This window comes from Hakea prostrata, chromosome 2, assembly GCF_041222555.1.
Source record: "Hakea prostrata isolate BN-2017 chromosome 2, UWA_Hpros_2, whole genome shotgun sequence".
NCBI lineage: Eukaryota > Viridiplantae > Streptophyta > Magnoliopsida > Proteales > Proteaceae > Hakea > Hakea prostrata.
The window spans coordinates 5,586,574-5,612,229 of NC_142601.1; the positions used below are offsets into that span (position 1 = coordinate 5,586,574).

The following is a 25,656-nucleotide window of genomic DNA, read 5'->3' on the forward strand; positions in this document are numbered from 1 at the left end:
ATTTTTTTCCTCATTCGAATAAAAATAATTGTTATTGTATTCTAATAAAAATAATAAAAGCATTTCTAGGGGTGATTCACTTCTGTTAAAAAAAGTAAAACAAGCCACCAACTTCAAGTGAGGGTCAGAGTTCGAATTCCTCAATAAAAGGCATCAGGTAAGAAAAAAAAGTTCTCCGTTCTTATGAAAATAATAAAATTATTTCGAAATCATTGGATAAAAACAGCGAAAATTTCCGAACCGTTGATGTGACACAGAATGGACGGCTATGTTAAAACCATGTCAGCGATCGCAGCGTCTCTTCTACCGCCAATTAGAATTCATTCCTTAATCTATATAAATAAAGAATCGAAAGAATCGAAAGAATCGAAAAAATCGAAAAGAATTGACCACGCATCAAGAAACCACTTCGGCGCCCAGAAACCAAAATCGTGTTCGACGTTCCCGTGTTGGTTGTATTCTGTTGAACAGAATTTGCAATGGCACCCAAGGCAGAGAAGAAACCAGCTTCTGAAAAGCCTTCGGAGGAGAAGAAATCTGTTGCAGAGAAAGCTCCTGCGGATAAGAAGCCAAAGGCAGAGAAGAGGTTACCGAAGGAAGGCGGTGTCGGTGATAAGAAAAAGAAGCGCACGAAGAAAGGTAACGAGACGTACAAGATCTACATCTTCAAGGTTCTTAAACAAGTTCACCCTGACATTGGCATTTCGAGCAAAGCCATGGGAATTATGAACAGTTTCATCAACGATATATTCGAGAAGCTTGCTCAGGAAGCTTCAAGATTGGCTCGGTATAACAAGAAACCTACCATCACTTCTCGGGAGATTCAAACCTCTGTACGTCTTGTTCTTCCTGGAGAATTGGCCAAACACGCCGTCTCCGAGGGTACCAAGGCTGTTACCAAATTTACGAGTTCTTAGTTAGGGCTGGGTTTAATTTTCCGATGTAATATAATTATCTTTTCTTTTCTTTTGGTCCTTTGGAAACAATAACATCAAATCACAAGAATTTATTGTTCTTTTCTGGTGATTCCTTGCATCTTCCATCATTCCTTACCTCTTCCATCATCAGTGGATCCTTGTTGGCATCAGTTGTTTTGTTGCTTTTTCTGATCTGAGGCAGTTACGAGGAGTTCGTTTCTGTCCTGGTGCTTTTATAAAGCTAAAGCGCCTAATTGAACGGCTAAGATCGTTTCGATTTGGATTAATTTTAGTCAACTGTATTTGTCCTTCGCGGTGTAGGGACATAACAGGACAGATGCCGAAAAAGAGGTTGGTGAGATATAAAATTATTAAGATTTGTATTAAAGCTTGGGAGACCAGATTCCTGGGATCGTTTTTTCTACGGTTGAATCTTAGAACTTTTTACCATGGGGCCGATTGAATCTCCGGAAGAGGCAAAGCCGCTGGTTCCGAGGGATTTGTCGCCGGCGCAGCCGAAGAATCGAGGCAGGGATGTTCATATATTAAGCACGGGTTTTCTATTGATATTTCTCGCCTATGGAGCTGCTCAGAATTTGGAGAGTACAGTAAATTCGGTGAGTTTCAGTTTTGATAGCTTTAGATTTTCTGCAATTACGTTTGAGTCGGCGTGGCTTTTTGCAATTATGGTTCTTCTTTGTTGAGTCGGTGATGGTTTTGAAGAATTGTGGTTCTGTTCAGGAGCAAGATTTGGGTTCTACTTCCTTGGGGATACTGTACGTATCCTTCACCTTTTTCTCAGTAGTAGCTTCTCCTGTGGTCCGGATTCTGGGTTCCAAGAATGCTGTGCTGATTGGAACTACTGGTTATTGGCTCTTCATAGCTGCCAATTTGAAACCATCCTGGTGCGCACTTCTCCTCACACTTTCCAATATGAATTATGTTTTTCTGTAATATTATTCGACTTTGAATTTGTTTGGGCCGACCAACCCCACCTCCCCTAACCGTAATAAAACAAGGATGGAATTTACCTGAAGTGCTTAGTATTCATTTATATTTATTTAATTATGTTGCTGCGTCTTGTTGCCATTTTTAAGTTCATGGTTATTGTTGAAAATATAGACTGAGGTTTTCTAATTAGAATAAGATTATGTTTCATAATAAGTCTAGACTTTTATTTCTATTTGTTTTATATTTCATTTTCCTAGTTAGTATAGGACTTAACTAGGTTGTAACTATAAATACTCTATTGGGGTCTTGTGAATAATATATTTTAGAGGTACAATTCCTCACATTACAACATGGTATTAGAGCAAGATTTTGTTTTCATCCTACGGAGGTGTTAGTAGAAATTTTTTTGAAGTCACTATTCACGTGTTTGTTTTCTTTTCGGGTATCTGAAAATGTATATTGGGTGAAAAAGAAAAAAATTTTGTAATTTAACTAAATTACACTAGACATGTTTATCCTATTTCAGATAATCGTAGTAAAATTCATTTTTTCATTCATTCACTCTAATGTTTGGGGTCCTTCTTGGACCGTATCTGTATCTGGTCATAGATGGTTTGTTACTTTTATTGATTGTTGTACTAGGACCACATGGGTTTACTTACTTTACAAAAAAATGATGTTTTCTCGTGCTTTCAAAATTTTCATAATATGATTAGGACTCAATTAGGGGCTACAATCCAAATCCTTCGTATGGATAATGGAACTGAGTACTTGGGTGGCGTATTCTCTTCCTACTTAGCAAACCATGGCATCATACACCAAATTGGTTGCGTCGACACTCCACCTCAAAATGGGGTTGTCGAACGCAAGAATAGACATCTACTTGAGGTAACACGTTCCCTCATGTTTTCTATGCATGTGCCTCTTCGGTTTTGGGGTGAAGCCGTTCTTACTGCGGCATATCTAATTAATCGAATGCCTTCCCGAGTCTTAGACCAACGTTGTCCCCTTGAGGTTCTTTTAGGGACTGCAGTCTTTATAGTCTCACCTAAGGTTTTTGGATGTGTTGCTTTTGTCTGGAGCCACCAAGTTCACGGAAAAGTTAGATCCTCGTGGGTTAAAGTGCATTTTATTGGGTTATCCACCTACACGAAGGGGGTATAAGTGTTGTCATCCTAGTTCTCGTCATTTTTTCTTATTTTTCCCTTACACCTCTTCAGGGGAGAGTTTTAGTGAAGAGGTTCCAGTGTTGATTCTTCCTTTTGATATTTTTCCTGAGATTCCTGCAGATGATCTTCCTTTGGAAAATGGAATGACCGGACAGGAACAAGCTGGTGGATGATATACGAGGGTGACTATACCTTTGAAGACCTATAAAAAAAAACAACAAATGACCCCTTCTAAACCAAGCTAGTCAAAAGCTTTGGTTCCTGGCCCTAAACAATTTGTTCCTCTAGGTGAGTCTTTCTTTGACCATTCTTTTAATCTTACTTTGGACTTACCAATTGCATTAAGAAAGCAGCCTCGAACTTGCACCAAACATCCTATTTCCAATTATGTTTCATATTAGTCTCTATCTCCAGAATTTCAAAGTTTTGTTTCCTCTTTGTCCTCTACTTCTATTTCTAACACTTGGCAGGATGCATTATCTCACTCAAACTGAAAAGAAGCTATGGATGAGGAAATGCAAGCTCTGAAAAAAAATAAAACGTGGGACTTGGTGACTTTGCCCATAGGAAAGCAGACCGTTGGGTGCAAATGGGTGTTTGTGATCAAGTACAAGGTATATGGGACTGTTGAAAGGTACAAGGCAAGATTGGTGGCTGAAGGTTTCATTCAGACTTATGACGTTGACTACCAGGAGATATTTGCCCCTGTTGCCAAGATGAACACAATTCATACTATTATTTCATGTGCAATTAATAAATGGTGGAGTTTACAACAATTAGATGTGAAGAATGCCTTTTTGCATGGAGAACTCCAAGAAGGGATATATGTGGATCTACCACCTGGGTATTCTACTATAGAGACTTGTAAGAAAATGTGCAAGTTAAAGATGGCTTTATATATGGGTTGAAGCAATTCCCAAGAGCGTGGTTTGGAAGGTTCCATAAGGCAATGATATCAAATGGCTATAAGCGAGCAATGCCAGACCACACTTTGTTTATTAAAAGAGATGATTGCCACACTATTATACTTTTAGTATATGTGGATGATATTGTGATCACAGGCAGTAATGAGGATGAGATTTCAGCATTAAAGATTTTTTTGGGAATTGAATTTAAGATCAAAGATATGAAAAAACTAAGATATTTCCTAGGTTTAGAGTTGGCATATTCTACTAGCGGTGTATCTCCATCCCAGAGGAAGTACACATTGGATCTTTTTGAGGAAACTGGAATGCTAGGATGAAAGCCTGCTGAGATTCCTATTGAGCCTAACCTACACTTGAAGGCAAAGGAAGGAGAACCAGTTGATAAGATAAGGTATTAAAAATTAGTGGGAAAGGTGATCTATCTATCTCACACTAGACCTAACATTGCATTTGCAGTTAGTCTTGTTAGCCAATATATGCATGTTCCCTATTCCTCACATTTGGATGCAGTATATCGGATCTTGAGATACTTAAAGACTACTCCAGAAAAAAGAAATTTTAATTTCAGCTTATGGACATTTGAAGATTGAGGCATATACAGATGCAAACTAGGCAGGATGTCCAAATGATAGGAGGTCTACCTCTGGGTATTGTGTATATGTGGGAGGTAACCTTGTGACTTGGAGAAGCAAGAAATAGGCTGTGGTTGCGCGGTCCGGTGCCGAGGCCGAGTTTAGGACGATTGCTTAAGGCATTAAGGAGGTACTATGGCTTAAAGGGCTGCTTCAAGTGGTTGGGACAGATTTGGAGGTTCCTATACATTTATGCTCAGATAGTAAGCCATCAATCAGCATAGCTCATAACCCAGTATAGCATGATAGGACTAAGCACGTGGAGATTGACAGACATTTCATTAAAGAGAAGGTTGAGGCTGGGCTGATCCATATCACATTTGTTACTTCAAATGAGCAACGGGCTGATGTGCTCACAAAGAGCTTAAGCACGAAGATATTCAATTACATTATGAGCAAATTAGGCATGATAAATATCTATGCTCTAACTTGAGGGGGAGTGTTGAAAACATGGACTGAAGTTTTCTAATTAGAATAGGATTATGTTTCCTAATAAGTCTAGAATTTTATTTCTATTTGTTTTATATTTTCTTTTCCTACTTAGTATAAGACTTAATTAGGTTGTAACTATAAATACCCTATTGGGATCTTGTGAATAATACACTTTAGAGGAGCAATTCCTCACATTACAACAATTATCTTTTAGTGTAGAATGCTATGGTGGGATTTAAGTTATGCTGGTTACCTTTTATGTTGCCATATTAGGATTACAAATATTTTCAAATGAATAGAGCCCAATGGGGCAGCAAATGCAGAACCCTTCACTATAGGTAAACCATTAGCTTGATGGCCCGAACCATGAGAAGGTGGTCCATGATTCACAACTTGAAATGAAATCGGTTCACCTCTTTGATCACCATCAAAAAGCTCCTTCATTAAATGCAGGGGCACGTGACAGCATATGGCCTGGAGATGAACAGGGAAACAAAACAGGGGGAGGGTCTAGATGCCATGCAAAAAGGGGAAATTGGGGGAGGGGTTACAGACGAGGTACAATAGGAAAAGACATCATCAAAGAATTTCACATGGCGGTAGATATAAATACGTTGAGAGGAAGAGTCAAAACATTTATAACCTTTGTGAGACAAGGAGTATCCAAGAAAAATGCAGGGAAGAGAACAAGCAGACAATTTTTTGGATGCATATGGATGTAACCATGGATAACATGAACAACCAAAAGTGTGCAATGAAAGATAATTTGGACTGTACCAAAGAGTGTTAATATTACCCAATGATTCAAGTGGTAAAATGATGGTTAAACAAGCAGCAGGCCAAAATGAAGCTGGTAAATCAGCTTTGAAAGAGCATAGACAAATGCAGATTCGACAATATGTAGGTGTTTACGTTCATTGGTACCATATTTGTTTTTAGGGTATGGGGGCAATAAAACTGATGTGAAATACCAGAAGCCACCAAGACAGAAGCAATTTTGATGAATTCACCACCACCATTAGAACTAAAAACTTTGATAGACACTTCAAAGAAATTTTCCACTAGGTTTTTAGAGCGTACAAAGACACTGAGTACATCAGATTTATTTGAAATGGGAAACAACAACAGTATCTCAAGAAGTCGTCAGCAAACAAAACTGTAATATTTGAAAGAGTCAAAAGATGTAACTGGAGCTGCTTCCTAGAGATCACTATGAATTAACTCAAGTGGAGCAGAGCTGATGGAGGAAGATAGAGAAAATGGAGGGCGATGAGTTTTGGAATGGCAAGAAGCATCACAGGGAGCAGACTTGCCATTTATTGGAATGGAAAGACTAGACAACAAAGAGGCAAGTTGACGATCATTTGGATGGCCAAGTCATCAATGTCATTCAAAAAGAGAAACAGCACCAGAAGCAAATGAAGGTGCAGGCGGCGATGAAGAAGCAGTGGTAGCGAACAAAGGTGTAGTTGGAGATGACAGTCGAAGAAAATAGAGGCTGATCCTATTTTGGCCTTAGCAGAGGTGGTGGTGAGTTTGAATGTCCCCAGCAAAAGGAAGAAGAGTCAAAACAAAAATACATTGAATTATCGAAACAAAACCTGAGAATAGAAACTAAGTTGTATTTGATGCCAGGAACACAATATTTGTGAGTAAAAATGCTGAATTAGAAGAAGAAAGTACAGAAGATCCGATGTGAGATATGTGAATATCATTACCGTTGCCAACATACACATGATCAGATCTAATAAATGGATCAGAAATAGCAAGGTTGGAAATGTTTGCAGTAACATGGTTCTTAGAACCAGAGTCTACTAAGCCACAACTAAGATTCAAAAATGGGAGAAAGAATTGCAGAGAAAGAACCATAAAACATTACCTACGAACATGTGACTGAAGTGTTGAGGGCGCTGAGGACACACATGACCATAGAGGTTGCATAATTGGCACAAAATACGAGCAAAGTGCCATGGAGGAAGAAGATGGATCACTAAACGGATTTGCAGTGGGAGGAAGCTTTGGAGTTGCAGTGGGAGGCAGAAATACGGTGGTGGGTCTAACAAAGGCATGCGGTGGATGAATACCACTGTGCGGAGGATAATAGCTTCTTGACCGAATTGATTCTGATTATATTGACCAGACCGATTAGAGTTGTAATCGTTGTTGAACCAACCAACAAAATGGTTTTAACTATTGTTAAACCGATTTTAACAGATATGAAATTGGAGGATCGATTAACAGGTTGAGGCTGAAACCCTCGAATGGACCCGGTAGTCACCGGCGAGATTGCAGCATTTGCAGTGACAATATTGCTCGTCACTGCTCTGGAAGATGATTGCATATTTTTCTCATGGTTCAATAGAAGACCACAAAGACCAATAAAACTCACAGGCTTTGCATGGAGGCGAATGGATGTAGAGAAGTACGGTAATCTTCTCCAAGAGCTTGCAAGACAGCAAGCACCAGATCCCCATCAGGTATGGGAGGATCTATAGCAGTGAGTGCATCTGCTATTGATCGAACCTCAAGAAGAAAGACGGAAACAGATTGAGGACCTTTAGGTAATCAAAAAAGCTGATCCTTCAGATCTATAACCCTAGAGCGAGAAGACGAAGCAAAAACTTTCACTAATGTCTGCCATGCTTCATAAGAAGTCTTTGCTTGAAGAACATAGGGTGTGGTTTCTTCAGATAATGAGGAGATCATCCACTGGAGGATCAACTGATCCGAGGTCCCAGAGATCTGCTGACGCCTTAGCAGACTATCGCACAAAAGTGTCGTCGACATAAGCTTCAAGATTATGCCCTTTCAAAAGCAGGAGGAATTGAGCTCTCCACAGAAGATGATTGACTGAAGTCAATTTCAGAGGTAATGAAGGGGTGATATTATGGTTAACAAGAGCGGAAGGAGGAGCAACAGAGGTTACCAGAGCTTCACCAGAAAGATCAGACGCCATTTGCAAAGCTTTTGAGAAGAAATCAAGAATTCAAGAAAGACGAGAGATCAACAACCAAAAACACTGGAAAAACCAAGAAACAGAACTTGTGGGAGCAGAGAAAGACCTGATACCATGTGGATTTGAGAAAATGTTATTTGTATTCAGTAGAGAGATATAGTATATATAGGTATACAATGAGTAACCATAACAACTAACAACACATGTACAAGTAGAGCTAAAATAGAATACTCTAGAATACCGTAGAAATACTGTATAAGAGTATCCTCAACAAAGTTAATGGTTAATTATTAGTGTAGAATGCTATGGTGGGATTTAAGTTATGCGCTGGTTGATTGATAACTCGATGGTTGCTCAATACGTGCTGCAGGCTGCAATACACCCTTCTTCCTTTCGGGCAAGGAACACAGGCCCACTCAATGAACCATATTTGCTTCCTTCTTACCTTATTTCTTTCCTCTTCTCCCTCCCTCTCCTTCCTCCCCTTCTTTTTTTTTCTCTTTTCTTTTTTTTTTTTTTTTTTTGGTTTTTTTCTTTTTTTTTTCTTCTTTTTTCTTTTTTCTTCTTCTCTCTTTTTTTTTTTTTGTTTTTGGTTTGGTTTTTTTTTTTTTTTTTTTTTTTTTTTCTTTTTTTTTTTTTTTTTTTTTGCTTTTCTTTTTTTCTTCTCCTCTTCTTTTTGTTTTCCTCTTTTTTTTCTGTTTTTCTTTTTCTTTTTTTTTCTTCTTTTCTCTTTTTTTTTTGTTCTCTTTTTTTGGTTTTTTTTTTTTTTTCTTCTCTTTTCTTTTTCTGTCTTTCCTTTTTTTTTTTGTTCTCTCTTTCTCCTTCTCCTCTGTCCTTGTCTTTTTTGGGTTTCTTGTTTGTTTCTTTTCTTTTTTCGTTCCTTTTCGTTCTTTTTTCCTCTCTTCTCTCTTCCTTTGTTTCTTTTTGTGCTTCCTTTTTCCTTCCCCTCTCCTTCTTGTCTCTTTGTCTTTTCATCTTCTTCCCCCCCTGGCTCTTTCCTTCTCCTCTCCTTTGTTCTCTTGGGTGTTTTTTTTTTTCCTCTTTCGCCTCCCCTCCCTTGCCCCTTGTTCCGTTGCTCCTTGCTTTCCCCTTTCCTGGTCTTGTTCGGCTTTCTTCCCTCGTTTTTTCCTCTTTTTTCTCTCCTCTTTGGTTCCTTCGTGGCTCTTTCTGTTGGTGGTCTTCCTCCTCCTCCTTCCTTCCCTCGTTCTTTGTCCTTTTGTCTTTCCTTTTCCTTCTTTTCTTCCTTTTTTTGTGTTCTTTCCTGGTTTGTTTTTTTGTTTCGGTTTTGCTTTGGTTTTCTTTGGGTTCCTTCTTGTTCTTTTTCCCCCCTCTCTTTCTTGGGCTCCCTCTCTGGCCCTTTGTGTTTTTCTTCTCTGTCGTTGGTTTGTCTTGTCTTTGGCTTCTCGTGTGTTTTCCTCCTCTTTCCGTCGCCCCCTTTCTCTGTTCTTCCTGTGTGGCCCTTCTTTGTTCTCTTCTTGTCTTTGTTCTTTGTGGTGTTTTTGGTCTTTGGCTTTTTTTTCTTCTTTTTCTTTTTGCTTTTGTTGTTCTCTCTTTGTTTCCTTTTGTCTTTTCTGTGTTGCCGTTTTCTTCCTTTTTGTTTTTGGCTTCTTGTTCTTCCCATCCTCTGTGTCCCTCCTCCTGGTTCTGCCTTTTGGGTCCCCTTCTCTCTTTTTGGTGGGTTCCTTCCTTTTGCTGTCTTTCCCTTGTTATCTTTTCGTGCCTTCTCTTCTTGTGCTCCTCTTCTTCTTTTTCCTTCATCTCCTTTTTCTTTACCTCCTCGCGTTTTGGTTGTGTGTGTTCTTCGTTCTCGCCGGTCTTCTTTCCTCGTCCTTGTGTTTTTTGTGGTCTTCTCGGTTCGTTTTTTCTTCGCTTCGGTTTTTTTGCTTGTCTTTTTGGTCCTTCTTTTCCGTCTTGTTTGCCTTGTTTTTGTTTTTTGTGTTCTCCTTTTCTTTCCCCTCACCTCATCCCGTGTTCCCCCCCTCCCCTCTGTCTCCCTGTGCTTCTCTTGTCCGGTGTTCCTCCCTTGTTTCCTTGCTCTTTGGGTCTCTTCTTTGTTCTTCCCTCTCTCTTTTTTCTTTCTCTTTTCCGTTCTCTCCCTCTTCTCTTCGGCTTTCCTTTCCTCTGTTCTTGCCTTTCTTCCGTGGTCTTCGCCTTCTCCCTTGGTTTTGCTTTCCCTCCCTTTGTTTGTGTTTCTTTTCGTGTTCTTTGCTTCCTCTCTTGCCTGGTTTGCTCTTTATGGCTAGATTATGTTGATACTTTTCCTGTTCCGCTTACTTCCATCCGTATTTATCTCTCTGCCGCTCATCGTGGCCCTTGTTTCTTTGATGTGAAGAATGCCTTTCTTTATGGAGATTTACATGAGGGTGTATTGGAGCACCACCGGGTTTGTTGCTCGGGGGAGAAGAATAATGATTGTCGCCTCCGCAAATCATTATATGGTCTCAAGCAATCACCTCAGCATGGTTTGGACGATTCACTCTGTTGTAATAGAATTTGGGATGACTCGTTGTGAGTGATCACTCGTATTCTTTAAAACTCGATGCGGCCATCTTTCTTGTAGTTTATGTTGATGATATTGTCATTACGGATATGACAATTCGAATTGATAGTTAAAGACCTATTTCAGAGAAATTTCGACCAAAGACTTGGGCAGTTAAAGTATTTTCAGGAGTTGGTTGCCCAATCAACAAAGGCATCTTCTTATCTCAACGGGTATGTCTGGTTTGCTTTCGAAACATGAATGTTGGGATCAAAACCCATGACACTCCCGGAATGTAACTTAGTTAATGCCGAAGATGGAACCATTCTTAATGATCCGGAGTCGGCTTGTTGGGAGCTAATTATCCATGTGACTAGACCTAACATTGCTTTTCGTCGGTGTTGTGAGTCAAATTTTGTTTGCCCCACAACATCACACTGGGATGCGTTATACATTTTGAGGTATCTTAAGAAAGCCCGACGGCTTCTTTACACTAAGGGTAATTTTCATCCGGACCCCCGAGGTTTGCTCTATGTCATTTTTAGTCCAAAATAACCGAGATTTTGCATCTACCTCCCCCGTACTATGAAAAAGTCAATTTAGGACGATTATCATTTGATGACCAATTTGCCCTTTTTTTAATTAAAATTGTTTACATACATAATCTCCATGTTTATTTTCTTCTTTTTTCGGTTCTACCATCGCTAATGTTTATTACGGGAAAGTACACACCGTAAACCCTAAAAATCTTGATCTTTCCCTCCGTGTGCGGCCGCGTTTGCGGGAAGTACACAACAAATTGTAAACCCTAAAATTCTTGATCTTTCCCTAAAATCTTGATCTTTCCTCCGTGTGCGGCCGCGTTTGCGGGGTACACATTGTAACCCTAAATTCTTGATCTTTCCCTCTCGTGGAGGCCGATCTTTCTTGATCTTTCCCTCGTGTGCGGCTGATCTTTCCCTTTGTGTAGCGGCCGCGTTTGCAATCGTGATTGGTTAGAAAAATTCATGGTTTCCCTTTATTCTACATCTCCATTCTCTTCCTCTCCATCATGGTGAAATCGCAAGGTTCCATAGCAAATTGCCCGGCTTTGGAGTCGCTCAACAAGAACAACTAATCTACAAGGGCATAAAGTATTAGCCAACACAACACATAAACCCCGGCCATTAACCGCTCAAATAAGTGTCCATTGATTACAAAGAGGGTTAGAAAATCTTCAAACGATAAGAAATAGGAGTTCTTTTGGTTTCTCTTTCCTTTTTTAATTAGTTTGCTTCCGTTTGCTCGTTAGAACTCAAATGGGGAATATGCTGTTTTTCGTCCATACGAAGATGCATTTGAAGCTTGGAATTTCCACTAATGCTTTGAATCCTACCACTACAATTGAAGAAATTTTAAAAAAGGGAATTTCTTCATCCGGATCCTCGTTTTTAAATTATTCTTCGATTTGAATCCTCGTTTTTAAATTATGTAAAAATTCAAATTAAAAAAAATAAAGGGCAAATTGGTCATAAAAGTGATACTTTGTCCTTAAATTGCTTTTTCATAGTACGGGGAGGTAGATGCAAAGTCTTAATTTTTGTGGATTAAAAATGACATGCCAAACCTCGGGGGTCCGATGATGTGAGGATTCTCCGTGTGGATTGGGCTGGATCACCTATTGATGAAGTCACTGCGCTAGTGCACATTCATTGGAGGAAATCTTATATCATGGAAGAGTAAGAAACAACTGTGTCAGATCGCGCGTCGTTCGTCTTGCCGTAACATGCGATGGTATGGATAAAACAATTACTCCGATTAGAATTATTGATGACACACCAATGGTTATGGTGTGATAATCAGCTCGTTTCATATAGCATCAAATCCGTCTTTCATGCGTCCAGCATATTGAAGTAGTTCCCTTTGTTCGTGAGAAGTTCTGCAGGCATATATCCCCCAAGCTGTGAGGCGGAGAACAACTTGCGGTTTGTTCCCAAGCTCTAGGGAATACGGGTTACCTATATTTGTACAAGCTGGCATGAGTATATATTGCTCCACTTGGGGGGAGTGTTAGAAGGGCAATTTGGAGGTTGTCCTCGGTTGTGCTTGCGCTACTCTCGTAGGAATAGTGGTGGATGGGTTTTATACCAATTGATTGGTTTATGCTTTCCTATATAGAATAGACTTGTAATTAACCTATAAATGTGTTACTTTGGGAGTGCTGATAGAAAATCGGCCTCCCCTGTCGTGCTTCCTCCTCTCCTCTCCCTCATTCCTCACCCTATTCTTTCTCAAATTAACACTGGTCAATGCCTTTCTTTAGTGCGTATATTATGTGGGAAGACTTCAACAATCTAAACCTATCCCCGGCTAAATGGGGTTGGTTACAGGGATACTTTCAGACTGGGTGGGGGAAAACTTAGGTCCACAGCAATGTAAATAAGGGAAAGAAGAAAAAAAATGAAAGTAACAAGAAACAGGACAGTGCAGTACATCAAGAAAACTCAGCTACATGATGTCAACAACATGGATCCATTAGTTCTTTTATCTCCTTCAGTTGGAACTAGATCACTCCTAACTGGTACATCCATGATACTCTTGGAGCTTGTCGCTTATCTGGATAACTTTGACATTAGCTCGAATACGTTCATTCCTCATGTTATCCTTCCTAGTTTTGCTCCACGTACATCTTAGCATCATTATGTTTGCAATACATAGCTTTTGCTTAATGGCACTTCTTAACTGTCCAACATGCTGTCCTCACATCATGTCAAGTTGGACAATAGTCCTATAATGTTTTTTCTTCTTTTAGCTAAGAAGATAAGGATAATGTGTTGGTCACATGGATCTCTGGATGCACTATCCAGTTTGTCCATTCCAATTATTTATTTATTTTTATCAAACATCTGTATTGCCTTCTAGTGTATAGTAGACCCCAAATATCAAGAATAGTCACTTGGTAGTATGTGTCTCTCCTTGAATTCACAATGTCATCAACCCTTCTAGTGTGATTAAAGCTGCACATCATGTTCTTTGTTTTGGATCTGCTAATCTTGAACTCCTTGTTTCCAAGGTCGATATTCACATCTCCACCTTATTGATAAGTTTGTTTCATATACCGAATGACCAAAATGATATTGTTATCAAAGAGCACATACCATGGGATCTCATCTTGGATGTTCTTAGTTAATTCTAACATAACAAGTGCAAACAAATATGGGCTTAAGGTGATCCCTTATAATTGGAATTCCTTGTTTTAGTCTCTCACAAATCTCGCACCACTCATAGAACTCCCATACATGTCTTTAATTATCTCAATATATTTACGCAGCATCCTTTCCTCACAAGAGCATGGTGGATTAAATCTCGAGGGACTCTTTTCATTTGCTTCTCCAACTTAATAAAGTCCATATGTAGAACCTTTTTGCTAGTTCTACATCTTTCGATGAGCACCTCCAATTGGTAAATAGCTTGTCTTGGATCGACCAGGTACAAGACCAATTTTTTTTTTTTGGGGATATGATTCTATCTTCTCAAACAGGCTTCAGTAGCCTTCTCCAGAAGTTACTTCGTATGATTCATTAGTTATATTCTTCTCCAGTAATTGCATCATTGGATATGACCCTTGTTTTTGCTAATCGAGACTACACTACTCCAATCATTTAGCATTTTCACTGTTAAGATCATTTTGTTTAATGGCTTGGTTGATTAATATGCCCATATTTTCCAGGGGCGTTCCACACATCTATTTGGGTCCCTCCTGGGATGGTGTCTTGCCTACTTTCATCTTTCACAAAGCTTCTTCAACTTCTGTCACACCAACCTCTAGTACATAGTTTTGGGTTGTGGTGTCTTGAAAATTACTGCAGTTAACTGATTCAGCCAAATTCAAACTCTCCTTTTAGAAGTTCAAAAATATACTCATCTCATTGCCTCCTCAAAAGTATTAAATTCTGTTAAATTGCCAGTCCTTGCAGGAGGATTCTGATTCAGTCTCATTGGTCAAATCTCTAGTTAATTACATGAAGAGAAATGATTTAAGATAAACCTCTGCATGTGCCATTATGGTTTCAACTATTGGATCAAAATCTCACTGATATGCTGCATCCATCTCTGGAATTTTTGATAGTGCCTATTCTGTACCAATCTATATCAATGACTCCAAATGATTACATGAAGCTATAGAGGATATAATCTCTCTGCAAACTATGTATACTCTTTGCCACAGGTATACCATGGTGCCAGCTTCTTTATATATGGGATTTTCTGCTTCAATAATTTGGGTTGGACAGGTGGATGCTAATGTTTAATTTGTCCAAGGATTTTTTTATACTGTAATCAAGATGAATTCGTTCTCAATCGTCTCAGTTATGGTTCACCAGGGAACATATCTCACTAAAACAGCACGCTACCATTCAGAAGAAAACCATTTGCATGAAGGAACGGTCATCGGTAAGTTTAATGGAGAATTCTGGGGAATGTTCGCTGGTCATCAGGTATTTGTCTTTGCATGTTCTTGTAAAAAACTTTAACAGCATTCTATTGCTTGTAGAATCACTTCTTAATGGGATCCCTTGTTTCTTTTTAGGTTCTGAGTTTTCACTTACCCTTAACTTTGCCTCGTGATTTTTCAGTTCATTGGGAATCTGTTAACTCTAGCTTTGTTGAAAAATGGAGAGGTATGGATGTTGCGTTTTTGTTGTCATTGTGAACCCATTCTGTTTTGGTCATTACTGCCATCTGTTATATTGTGATTTGTTGTTGATGATCCAGTTCTTCATGATAAGGGGTTTCAAATGGAAAATTGTGATGTTTATTTTGACAGAACAGAACTTTGTTGTTGGTGAAATCATAGTTGTCAAGGCAGCAAGTCTAGGCAAGGCAATAGAGGACGACGGAAACTAGGGCGTCCAAGGTTACACCAGGTCACCTTTACCCAAAAAAGGCCAGGACGCCTTGACAAGTATGGGTGGAATATCATACTGATTTCAGGAGTAATGAATGCACCAGTATTATAGTCTGTCGAAAGTGGAGTCTGCTGAAACCGATGCACCAATGCCTCTTCGTAGATAGGGATATTGGCCACATATTGTCCAAAATTGGACCATATTGGCTGAACCGTCAGGATTCATCAAGCCTCAACTGATTAGCGGTACCTAGTTCTATGTCATTGCTGTAATTTGTACTGATGAAGCTTTTTGAGGTTTCTTTAATTTTATTATAATTATGCTGGGACCATAGTGAAAATGTTATCTTAAGCATGCGTTGGGGATGAGTTGCATGGTTAATTATGAAATGTGCTGGAGATTAACTTATGACGGGATATGCTAAGGCAGTGGAGGAGACCTTCATATGCTATGTTGGATTAAACCCTTGTACGGTCTCTACTTCACACTGTAAAAGTTCTAACCATGTCTGTCTGAAAATTAAAATTCACTAACCTGGAGAGGAAATTGGTGATGCTCATAAGCTCATACTTCTCTGTAGTTGAAAGTCAGCTTACTGAAATGTTCAACTGCAAAATTCACATTCACACTGAAGCTTTCCCAACTTTGATGTTGTAGTGATCCTCCAGGCTTGACGTCACAACATGCAAGTATAGCAGTAACGGAGTGTAGCATGTTTGGCATGAGGCTGACTATGCATATGGTATATAGGTCATAGAAAGTACCAGTATGAGTCAATAGCCTTATGTGGTTACCACTCAAGCTGAGGTGAAAACTGTGGCTTAAATAATAGAATTGAAATAAAGAGTTGGAATTGCTGATCAGAGCAAAATGGTTCTATTTCCATGTTGTGTTAATGGTTTTTGTTATGTTTAGGAATCTTATATATAAGGGTTCAGTGTTCATTACAGATAATGAGATTTGTCGTTAAGTTGTAGCAAATTACATTGCATTAACCTTGATCCTTTAAAGAGGCAGGTGTTGATACCTGCTCTCTTTTGGTTAATTATGTCTCTTTTGTATAGAATAAAAGGGGAATGAGGTTTACATTAAAAGATTTAGAACAGAATGCTTTTGTTGAGGGGATCGGTTGCTAGGTGCCTGCACCTCCTAGTGAAGAGGCATGGGTTCCAACTCTCTTTGGGGCTTGCCTGTCCAGAATAAAAAGAGAATTGTGGCTTGTTTTAAACACCATCGGCTTTAACACTTTCTGATTTCCCGCTGTCTAGAATCCCACAAGCCACCACCCCGCCCCCGAAAGATGATGAATAAATAATGAATGATGGTAATGAGCAAGATATTGGAACATTGACTGCAAGTTGCCTCCCGTTATCGTTCCAGACATTTCTGAGAGCCCTTGGGACATTGTATTTAACAATGGAAATGTTTTATAGGAAGAAAAAGGCATAGCAGGCTGTTTTCTCTCCTTTTTCAGGGGGTACAGTCCTCAACGCATCTAAGTTTGGGTTACCTGAGAGTCAAAGAAAACCTTTGCTTCTAAGAAGCAATGATCCATTGCATGGGTGTGATCAGTATTTACATTTCATGGCTTTCTCATTTGCGACATTCTTGGACAGGAATCTACTTCATTTTAGAATCTTTGTTAATTTGAAACTGTCATTGGTGTGAGACTTCTGAAATTTAGGCATGTATAATATCCATTGAAGTGCCTAGAGGGCATGATCTTGAATATTCAGATTTCAGACATATTTCTTATATTCGTAGAATTTCGATGTCCGAAGTAAAAGACGCTTTAAGGAGGATGAAACTCGGCAAGATTCAAGGTCCTGATGAAATCCCAATTGAAGTATGGAAGAGCTTAGGAACCCATGGGCTAGTTTGGTTGACTAAGTTGTTTAATAAGATTATGAGCACAGGGACAATGCCAGATGAATGTAGGAGAAGCGTCGTGGTTCCAATTTACAAAAATAAAGGAGATATTCAAAGTTGTAATAACTATAGGGGCATTAAATTGATGAACCATACGATGAAATTATGGGAGAGAATAATTGAAACCCGTTTGAGACACTTAACTACAGTTACAGAGAACCAATTTGGGTTTATGCCGGGAAGATCTACAACGGAGGCTATTTACCTAATTAGGAGACTTATGGAAAGGTATAGAGATTGTAGGAAAGACCTTCATATGGTATTTATTAACCTAGAAAATGCTTATGATAGAGTCCCTAGAGCGTTAATTTGGCAAGTACTAGAGAAAAGAAGTGTTGCAAGTAAATATGTAGATATAGTTAAGGATATGTATGATGGTTTGGTGGCTAGTGTTAGAACAGTGGGGGGACAAAGTAATGAATTCCCAATAACAGTTGGGCTACATCAAGGGTCAACTTTAAGCCAATATCTATTTGCACTAGTAATGGATGAATTAACCAAAGACATTCAAGATGAGGTCCTCTAGTGTATGCTTTTTGTGGATGATATTGTATTGATTGATGAAACCCAAGTGGGGATTAATACCAAATTAGAATAATGGAGAGTAGCTTTGGAATCAAAAGGCTTTAAACTTAGTAGATTGAAGACAAAATATCTAGTTTGTAACTTTAGTCATGATCGGGCAGATGATGAGGTGGTGATACTTGACGATAAAGAGATTCCTCAGAGTGATTATTTTAGGTACCTAGGTTCAATCATAAGTAAAAGAGGTGATTTAGAGGATGAGGTTTCCCAAAGAATTAAAATAGGGTGGATGAAGTGGAGAGGTGCGTTCGGGGTCTTATGTGATTGGCGTATTCCATTAAAGCTTAAAGGAAAATTTTATAGGACTGTTGTTCGACCAGCTATGATGAACGGTGCAAAGTCTTGGGCTGTTAAAAAGAATTATATTGATAAACTTAGTGTAGCAGAAATGAGGATGCTAAGATGGATGAGTGGCAAAATTAGGATGGATAAGATAAGAAATGAGCATATTAGAGTTGGTCTGGGAGTTGCTCCCATAAGTGATAAGCTTCGAGAAAGTCGTTTGAGGTGGCACGGCCATGTTCAACGGAGACCTATAAATGCCCCTGTATGGAGAAGTGATATAATCCATATTGAAGGAACTAGAAGAGCAAGGGATAGACCTAAGATAACCTTAGGAGAAGTGGTGAGAAAGGATATGTAAAGCTTAGGCCTTGTATCTAGCATGGCCTCGAACATAACTGATTGGAGGACAAGAATCCATGTAGCCCCAACCCCATTTAGTTGGGACAAGGCTTATTGTTGTTGTTGTTGTTGTGTTCTTCATTTTCTTGGCTGTTTGAATAAATGATGGGTTGGGAAGTAATGATCATTCTGTTAAGTTGTTATTTGGTCAAGTAGATCTTGTTTGTGGGACAGGTAAAATAGTGGGTCTCAACCATTTGCATCTGGGTTCATTATTGCAGGGAGGAAGTAACAGTGGAACGACATTGTTATTCGTCGTCTTCCTTGGATTCATGACCCTGGGCACCATACTGATGTGCTTTTTACAAAAAATTGACGGTAAAGGAGAGGAAGAGCCACCAAAATCATCTGTTAGTCTATCTTCTTCAATGCTCTCTCTCATCAAGCTGATCATCACTCCCTTGCTTGATATACGGATGCTATTGATCATCCCTCTTATTGCATATTCAGGCTTACAGCAAGCATTTGTATGGTAAGTGCAGGATCTGTGCTCTACTATGTGTGCACTTTGCCATAATTATTGTGTGTTATATTTTTCAAGTCTTTTCCTTTTCTTCAATTTCAACCATGCCCCTTTGGTTACAGGGCTGAATTTACCAAGTATGTGGTAACGCCTGCGATGGGTGTCTCAGGCATAGGTGGTGCAATGGTAGTTTATGGGGCTTTTGATGTAGCAGTAAGTATGTTGATGCTAATTCAGAATGTGTGTTTATCATAGTTAATCAGGTAACTTCAGTTATGATACTAATTGTTTAATGCAGCTGCATCAGTAACTTCCTTTTTTTCTTTTATTCTCTTGAATCATAAATTAGTGTTACTAGTTCTGTGCTTGGAAGCACATCCTGAATGTGAGAAGCATACTTCAGTGTGAGGTAAAAGAACCTCAAACTGAAGCGGAGATGGGAACCTGTGTGAACCAAATTTGATTGGTGATTTTGGGGCCACTTAATTCTGCTCTGAGTCATCGTGTTTCTTTGTTTTATTGGCCTTCAATGTTCAGTTTGGCCTTCCACTGATTAGTCTTTGAAGAGACTGTTTTAAAAACAGATCTCTAATGTTTCTTGCTGTTTGGAACTTTCAGGTTAATATTGTTTCTTCATTTTATGACTCCATGATGGTTGAATACTTGTTTTCTTTATTGGGTGATTATGGTTTATATGGATGTTGTCACTGATTACTTTCTATTAGATAGGTTATGGGCGTTTAGTCTTTTGCTTTCATTGAAATCGGCCAACTTTAAGGACCTACAGCATCGGTACTAAATTCCCCATAATTTTTGAGTCTTTTAGTTAAGTTGGTGGTTCAATTTGAGTAGTTTGGTCCAATTCAATGGTCCAATTGAAGTTAGGGTAATTGATCCTTCTCCTAACATTGTATTTAGATTTAACACCCTCTGAACGTCCATGCATGAGCTGAAATGATGCAAATTCAGCACCAAAGAGGTCGCATGTTGTAAGAGCATATCCTAGAGTTGATATATGTATGGTTTGGTTCTTCATTGGATTGGTTTTCATTGTAATCATCCAACATAATGGACCTAGAACATGGGTACCTGGGTCGAGTACAAAATTTCGCATAGTTTACTCTCAAGTCTTTTAGTCAAGTCAATTGAAGCTTAACATGTTTTCATAAATTTCACATAATATAAAAGCTGGATTTCCTTGAACAAAAGCGTTTGGGTACTAGAACCAGTCACTTGCAACATAAATGGTACTTCCCTTCTAGTTTCTTAAACCTTTACAGGTTAGGGAAAACTAGGGGTTTGAATTGTAGGTGAGAAGAAGAGGAGAGGGCAATGGTGGTGTTCTACCATAGGTCCATATCAAGGTGTATGGGTCATAGACTGATTATTCAAAACAGCTAATGGTAAGCTTGCATCTATTGTCGTTTTGGGAAGTGCGAGGAATGCAAAATTTTCGAGAACTTATGATTGTTTTCTGACCTGCTTGAAACCTCAGGGAGCACATGTGAAAATTGCCTTCTATCTTATACTAGTAGCACAAATATGTTAATAATAGTGAGGTTTTGGATCAAGTATTGGAAGCCTGGCCAATTATTGTTTTTAAGTGTTGGATTAATGTATAGAAAAGGACATTGATCAAATAATATCTGCTTATAATTAACTTACCTCTACTCGAGTTTTACATTTCCTTTAATGTGGGAATATGGTGAACTTAGTGTTCAAATAAAAAATAAAAAGCTATTTATTGAAACCTATTAGCTTTTCATTTTGGTGGGTCTTTCTTTCTTTGTAATACTTTATTTCTAATATTGGCTTAGGTGATTTTATCATCTGTGGTTTTTGATGATGGCAATGTTATTGACTGTATAATGCTTTCTGATTCCGAGCTTCTTGTAAGAAAAAAAAAATGTGATTGATTTATAATTTCAGGAAACATTTGGGTTGACATTCTAAGCGTGTCCTTTGGCACATTTGTTTCAGAGTTCATTGGCTGCTGGGCGATTTACGTCTGGTCTCCCATCAATTACCTTGATCGTTTCTGGTGGAGCTTTTATTCAGCTCATTGTATTGCTATGGCTTTTGCTGATATACAGGTTAAATCTCTCTTGACAATTCTGTTTAAAACCTAAATGATTTGAGTAAAACTTTCACCTTTATATCTGAACCAGTATTTTTTTTTGGGTAGCCTTTTGAAATCTTCCATTTGTTATATTCTGAGCAGGTTAACTAGTGGAGTACTTGGGTTTGTGTACCCACTTCTTATGTCAGCCATGTTGGGAGTCGGTGATGGGGTATTCAACACACAGCTGAGCGCTCTGCTTGGAATATTATTCCGGGATGACATGGTAATCCTTGCTACTATTTTTAATGACCTTTCCATCAAAGCTATAGCTGATGGATGGTTATGAAATTGATTACACATTATTGAGCATTGACTTTGGACTGATCTGAATAATCTTTTTCTCTTGTAGCCTCAGTTATCGGACTTCCTGTCACTAGTTTCCATATGAATTTTGTTCATTTATAGATGTTTTTGTTTTTATCTGGCTTTAGGGAGCTGTTCAGATGTGTGATGACCTATGGTCTCTGTACTGTTGCAGGGGTAGAACACTGAATGTCCATCTAGTGGTGTCTGGGAGAGCTAAAAAAAAGAGTTGGGAACTCCAGTTATCTCTGCTCACCCTTTGAATTGTAGTAGGCCTTTCAGGAAACTCACATGATATGATATGTGCATTGGGTGGTTTATAAAATTTTGCCCAACTCATATTAGTGTGCAATATGTTTACTTTCTAGTTGAAACTATAGAAACTGATGACTTTCTGAGGTTTTATTGTCCAGTTCTCGCTCTCAAGGTAAAAGTCACAACCACCCAGTGCTTTACTGGTCAGCGGCTTATTATTGTTCCCTTCCGCATCTCCCCTCTCTTTTGCAGCTCTGCATTGTATTGACTGGGGTAAATGGAAGGCGGGAAAACCCCTTCTTGGGACTGACACTATCTAGTGCTAGCGCTAAGTCTGAGAGGGGTTCCTTCCTCCCATTTCCTTCGTCTGCTAGGACATCTTCTGTCTCAGTCTTTCCTATTCTGTTGCCAGTCCTAATAAACTTCCCTTTTCTGCTTGGTTTCCCTTCAATCGTAAAACTATAAATACCCTGTTGATGCTGAGAATTAAGCATGCAATTTTCTCTTCTCTGATGTCTATGCTTTGTTATTTCTTGTCTCAGTTTGCAGTGCTGGTGTTTTTTTTTGCCCATCATGATCCTTCATCTAAAGTTGAGCATGATTTGAGAAATGTTTTCTTTGATGACAGGAGGGGGCGTTTGCACAACTGAAGGTCTGGCAGAGTGCATCCATAGCAGTTGTTTTCTTTCTGAGCCCATACATTACGTTGCACTCAATGTTGGAGCTGATGCTTGGTGCCTTGTGTCTATCAGTAGCTGGGTTCCTGTTTTTGACGCTGCAGATGGAGAAGGCCTTCTCTTCTACTGGATCTTGATAGTGGCAATGCTATTACGACACTGGACCATGCAGGAGGCACCTATTGTCCAGCTTCTATGATGATGGATTGAAATGCTTGAAATTGATCTTCATTTTGATGATATGTTAAGTGGTTGCCGATCCGTCAGCATCTTTTGTGAGATTGGGATTCATTACCTCAAGTGTCTAACCTTATTTTTGCATTCAATTGTAATGCGAGGGACTGGTTGTCCCTTTTCACAATTTAACCTTATTTTTGCATTCAATTGTAATGCGAGGGACTGGTTGTCCCTTTTCACAATTTTAAGGCCCTCGTGTTATTGTCGAAGGTATCGTTTCACTGCAAGTTTCATTTTCAAGGCTCGGCATCAACTCAACTGTCACCTGGACTGGATTCACCAAACGACATATATAGAACAGATCAATTGGGGTCTGCCTCCGATATATAGTTCGGACACCCAATTCAGTTTGGATCAGCCTGATCTGAAAGTTTGGATTAGGCAACGTTTGTTGCCTTTTCGATGCAGGGTATAACTGTCTTTCACTGCTATAGAGTTACATAAATTGTTTGGAGTTCTTTTCATGGCGCCCACGCAAGTTGTTTTTAAATGCTTGACGGTCCACTTTCACTTTTTTCGGTTTTTCCCTTTTCAGTTGACCACCCTTTGACATTAGTTGAAGTCTTATGGGTCAATTGGCTAAACTTTTTGCTTTGTCAGATTACCAAAATGCCTCCCCGTTTTCCCTTCCATTTGCTGTGTTTTTACCAAGAAGCTTCTACGGACAACATCCACCACCGAATCCTCTTCCTCTTATCTCTGACGATTGTAAAGCCCTCCTACAGGTAATCTCTACTACCTACTGCCAGTATAACCCACGAGAAGCCTTACGCTAATGCCATTTTCATTGCAGCATCTTTGCAATTAAAAGAAAGGAAAACCTTGGAAAGTAACTAGGGTTTAGTTTTTGTTGGAAAAAGGACTTGCAAACCCTGATTTTATTTGAGTATTTGCGGGTTAATGAGGCAGTGGGTGGTTTCAATTTTGAAATGGGTTTGCAGACCTTGTAATGAGCAGAGCCCTAGGCATATTGGGAGCAATAAAGTTGGGGAATTCAGAGTTATCCACAAGTCATATTGCTCGTTGCTCATCCCAATCAAAGATTTTGGGCCAAGACTATAGGGTTTGTCAGGATCAGGCTTCTCTCCTAGTTGCATTATCAGTAATGATAAATACACACAATGACATAATCAAGAGTAAAAGAATAATTTAATAATTAATTAAGGAATAAATGGTTCCAAAATTGAAGGGAATAATATTGACTGAATCCAAAAGAAATTGTATTAAAGGAATGTATTAGCAGAAGTAAAAACTATCAAAAATTGCTCATCATGTCTTGTTATTGTTTTTCGTCAGTTTAGGGTATTCTAGCTCATATCTCTCAATGAAAGAAGTTATGAGGCCCTTGTTCATCGTTTTATCTAAGTGGTGGAGCACCTAGCCCCTTTTTCCATCAATAGGTGCTATAAGAACATTCCATGCACCCGTAGAAAGCTTCATGTTGATTAGGTTCCATTAGCGTCACCAATACGGTAATACCTCTTTAGAGGTGTTCTTCTACGCATAAGGAACTTCTCTAGTTTTTTGCAAAAAGAAAACAAAGATAATCCACAAAGATAAGTTTTAATGAATTTAATAAGGCAACAATTCCATATATATGCCACAATCATATCATAAGCAAAGATGAAATAGAGAAATTTTGAGTTATGGATGCATTTAATAAACTAACTGTGTGAGTCTCTATTCAAGTAGACAAGCTTTAAGATATAATACCAGCCCTCCGCTGGGTTGGTCTCATCACTCTAATCTCTCATAGACTGACTACCTCTGTTGAGATCCTTAGTAAGGGAGACAATCCTCATCATCAACCATGGCTCGGGTATAGGTCCACACTCTCTCATCACAACCATTGGTTTGAGTACTGAAATATATCGAGGATTCTAAACCTAATGCAAAGTCTTATGGTAACACAATACATGTGGTCCAGATACCTTTCATCATGCCTAATAGATTGTTGGTCCAGTATCTTTCTCCATTTAGGAATGTAAAATCTTCACAAACTGATTACCTCTATTGGACCTTATTCCTTAACTCTATGGTCATTCACATATTGTTGGGGGCGGAAACCTTAATGTTCCCTCACGAAACCCAAGCCATCTTTTGGGCGCCCATGGCCCAACCCTAACACATGCAACTCTACCATTGTATAATAAACAGTGGACCACTGAGTCTCTTCACAGACTGGTTACCTCTTTTAGATGACACAAAGTCATGCCACTGCCATCATGGGTCATTCGACTTCAATACCCCTGCCAAAAGGGTAGTAGCATGTATGGGTACCTAACCATGCAATCTAGACCTCTTACTCATGACAACAACCATGATATTGCTAGGGACATCAGAGGATAGTGTCTCATACCAGAACCCCTGGTATCCCATATTAGGAGTACCAAGCTAGGTTTCCCCAATCATAGTTGCACCAAATACATCATTTAAGAAACATAGTAAAATACATCAATAATCATTCATGACACATCATTTACAATTAAGCATGCATAACAATGATTACAATAGGATAAGGTTAATGAGTTTAGAAAAGTAAGCAGCTCATCTTAACATCAATTCAATTATATATGCAATTGTATCCTTACCTATCTTGCGGAAAAAGTATTGAAAAATGTGAGAGATCTCTGATCTCCCAAGAAAATACCCCTATAGATCCTAAAAAACCGATAGATTAAGATCATGGAATTACATTAGAGTCTGGGATTCAAACTAGGCAAAGGCAACATCAACACAACCTCTGGAAACCGACCGATAGGTTAAGGCGGTTGGTTGGTTGATCGATTGCACTAAGCAACCGCCCCAGTCTCAAGTAGAATTCCAAGTCCAAAATTCAGACTTTTGATAACCCATCCTCGATATGATTTCGGGTTAATCCAAGTCTAAACTACGTTTGTAGAACTCCAGAGAGGTCACTTAGATTACAAATCTCTGATAGGAAAAAATTAAATCTATATCATCTTCTTCGATAAGATCCACCATTGAATTGGATATAAAATCCATTCCTCTTGGCCTGATCCAATCGAGATCATCAATGGAAAGAGATTAAC

The 25,656-nt window shown here is 38.9% G+C and overlaps 2 protein-coding genes across 2 annotated transcripts; both read left to right on the forward strand.

The window, feature by feature from the left end:
* The first annotated feature begins 388 nt into the window (after positions 1-388).
* LOC149023457 (histone H2B.4-like) lies at positions 389-1,005 on the forward strand. Its single transcript, XM_089143992.1, has one exon. The coding sequence runs from the start codon at positions 480-482 to the stop codon at positions 915-917; it is 438 nt and encodes a 145-aa protein (XP_089000118.1). The 5' UTR covers positions 389-479; the 3' UTR covers positions 918-1,005.
* Positions 1,006-1,288: 283 nt separating this feature from the next.
* On the forward strand, positions 1,289-23,113 carry LOC149023458 (Major facilitator superfamily protein). The gene is made up of 10 exons (XM_089143990.1): positions 1,289-1,534; positions 1,659-1,822; positions 14,670-14,733; positions 14,824-14,937; positions 15,076-15,120; positions 18,768-19,018; positions 19,132-19,222; positions 20,990-21,102; positions 21,231-21,354; positions 22,318-23,113. The coding sequence occupies exons 1-10, from the start codon at positions 1,367-1,369 to the stop codon at positions 22,501-22,503; spliced, it is 1,320 nt and encodes a 439-aa protein (XP_089000116.1). The 5' UTR covers positions 1,289-1,366; the 3' UTR covers positions 22,504-23,113.
* The last annotated feature ends 2,543 nt before the right edge of the window (positions 23,114-25,656 follow it).

Coding starts and splice junctions, on each gene's coding strand:
- LOC149023457 (XM_089143992.1), top strand. CDS start 480: ATGGCACCCAAGGCAGAGAAGAAACCAGCTTCTGAAAAGCCTTCGGAG.
- LOC149023458 (XM_089143990.1), top strand. CDS start 1,367: ATGGGGCCGATTGAATCTCCGGAAGAGGCAAAGCCGCTGGTTCCGAGG. Junction 1,535..1,658: donor TGGAGAGTACAGTAAATTCG/GTGAGTTTCAGT, acceptor GGTTCTGTTCAG/GAGCAAGATTTGGGTTCTAC. Junction 1,823..14,669: donor GCCAATTTGAAACCATCCTG/GTGCGCACTTCT, acceptor TCTTTGCCACAG/GTATACCATGGTGCCAGCTT.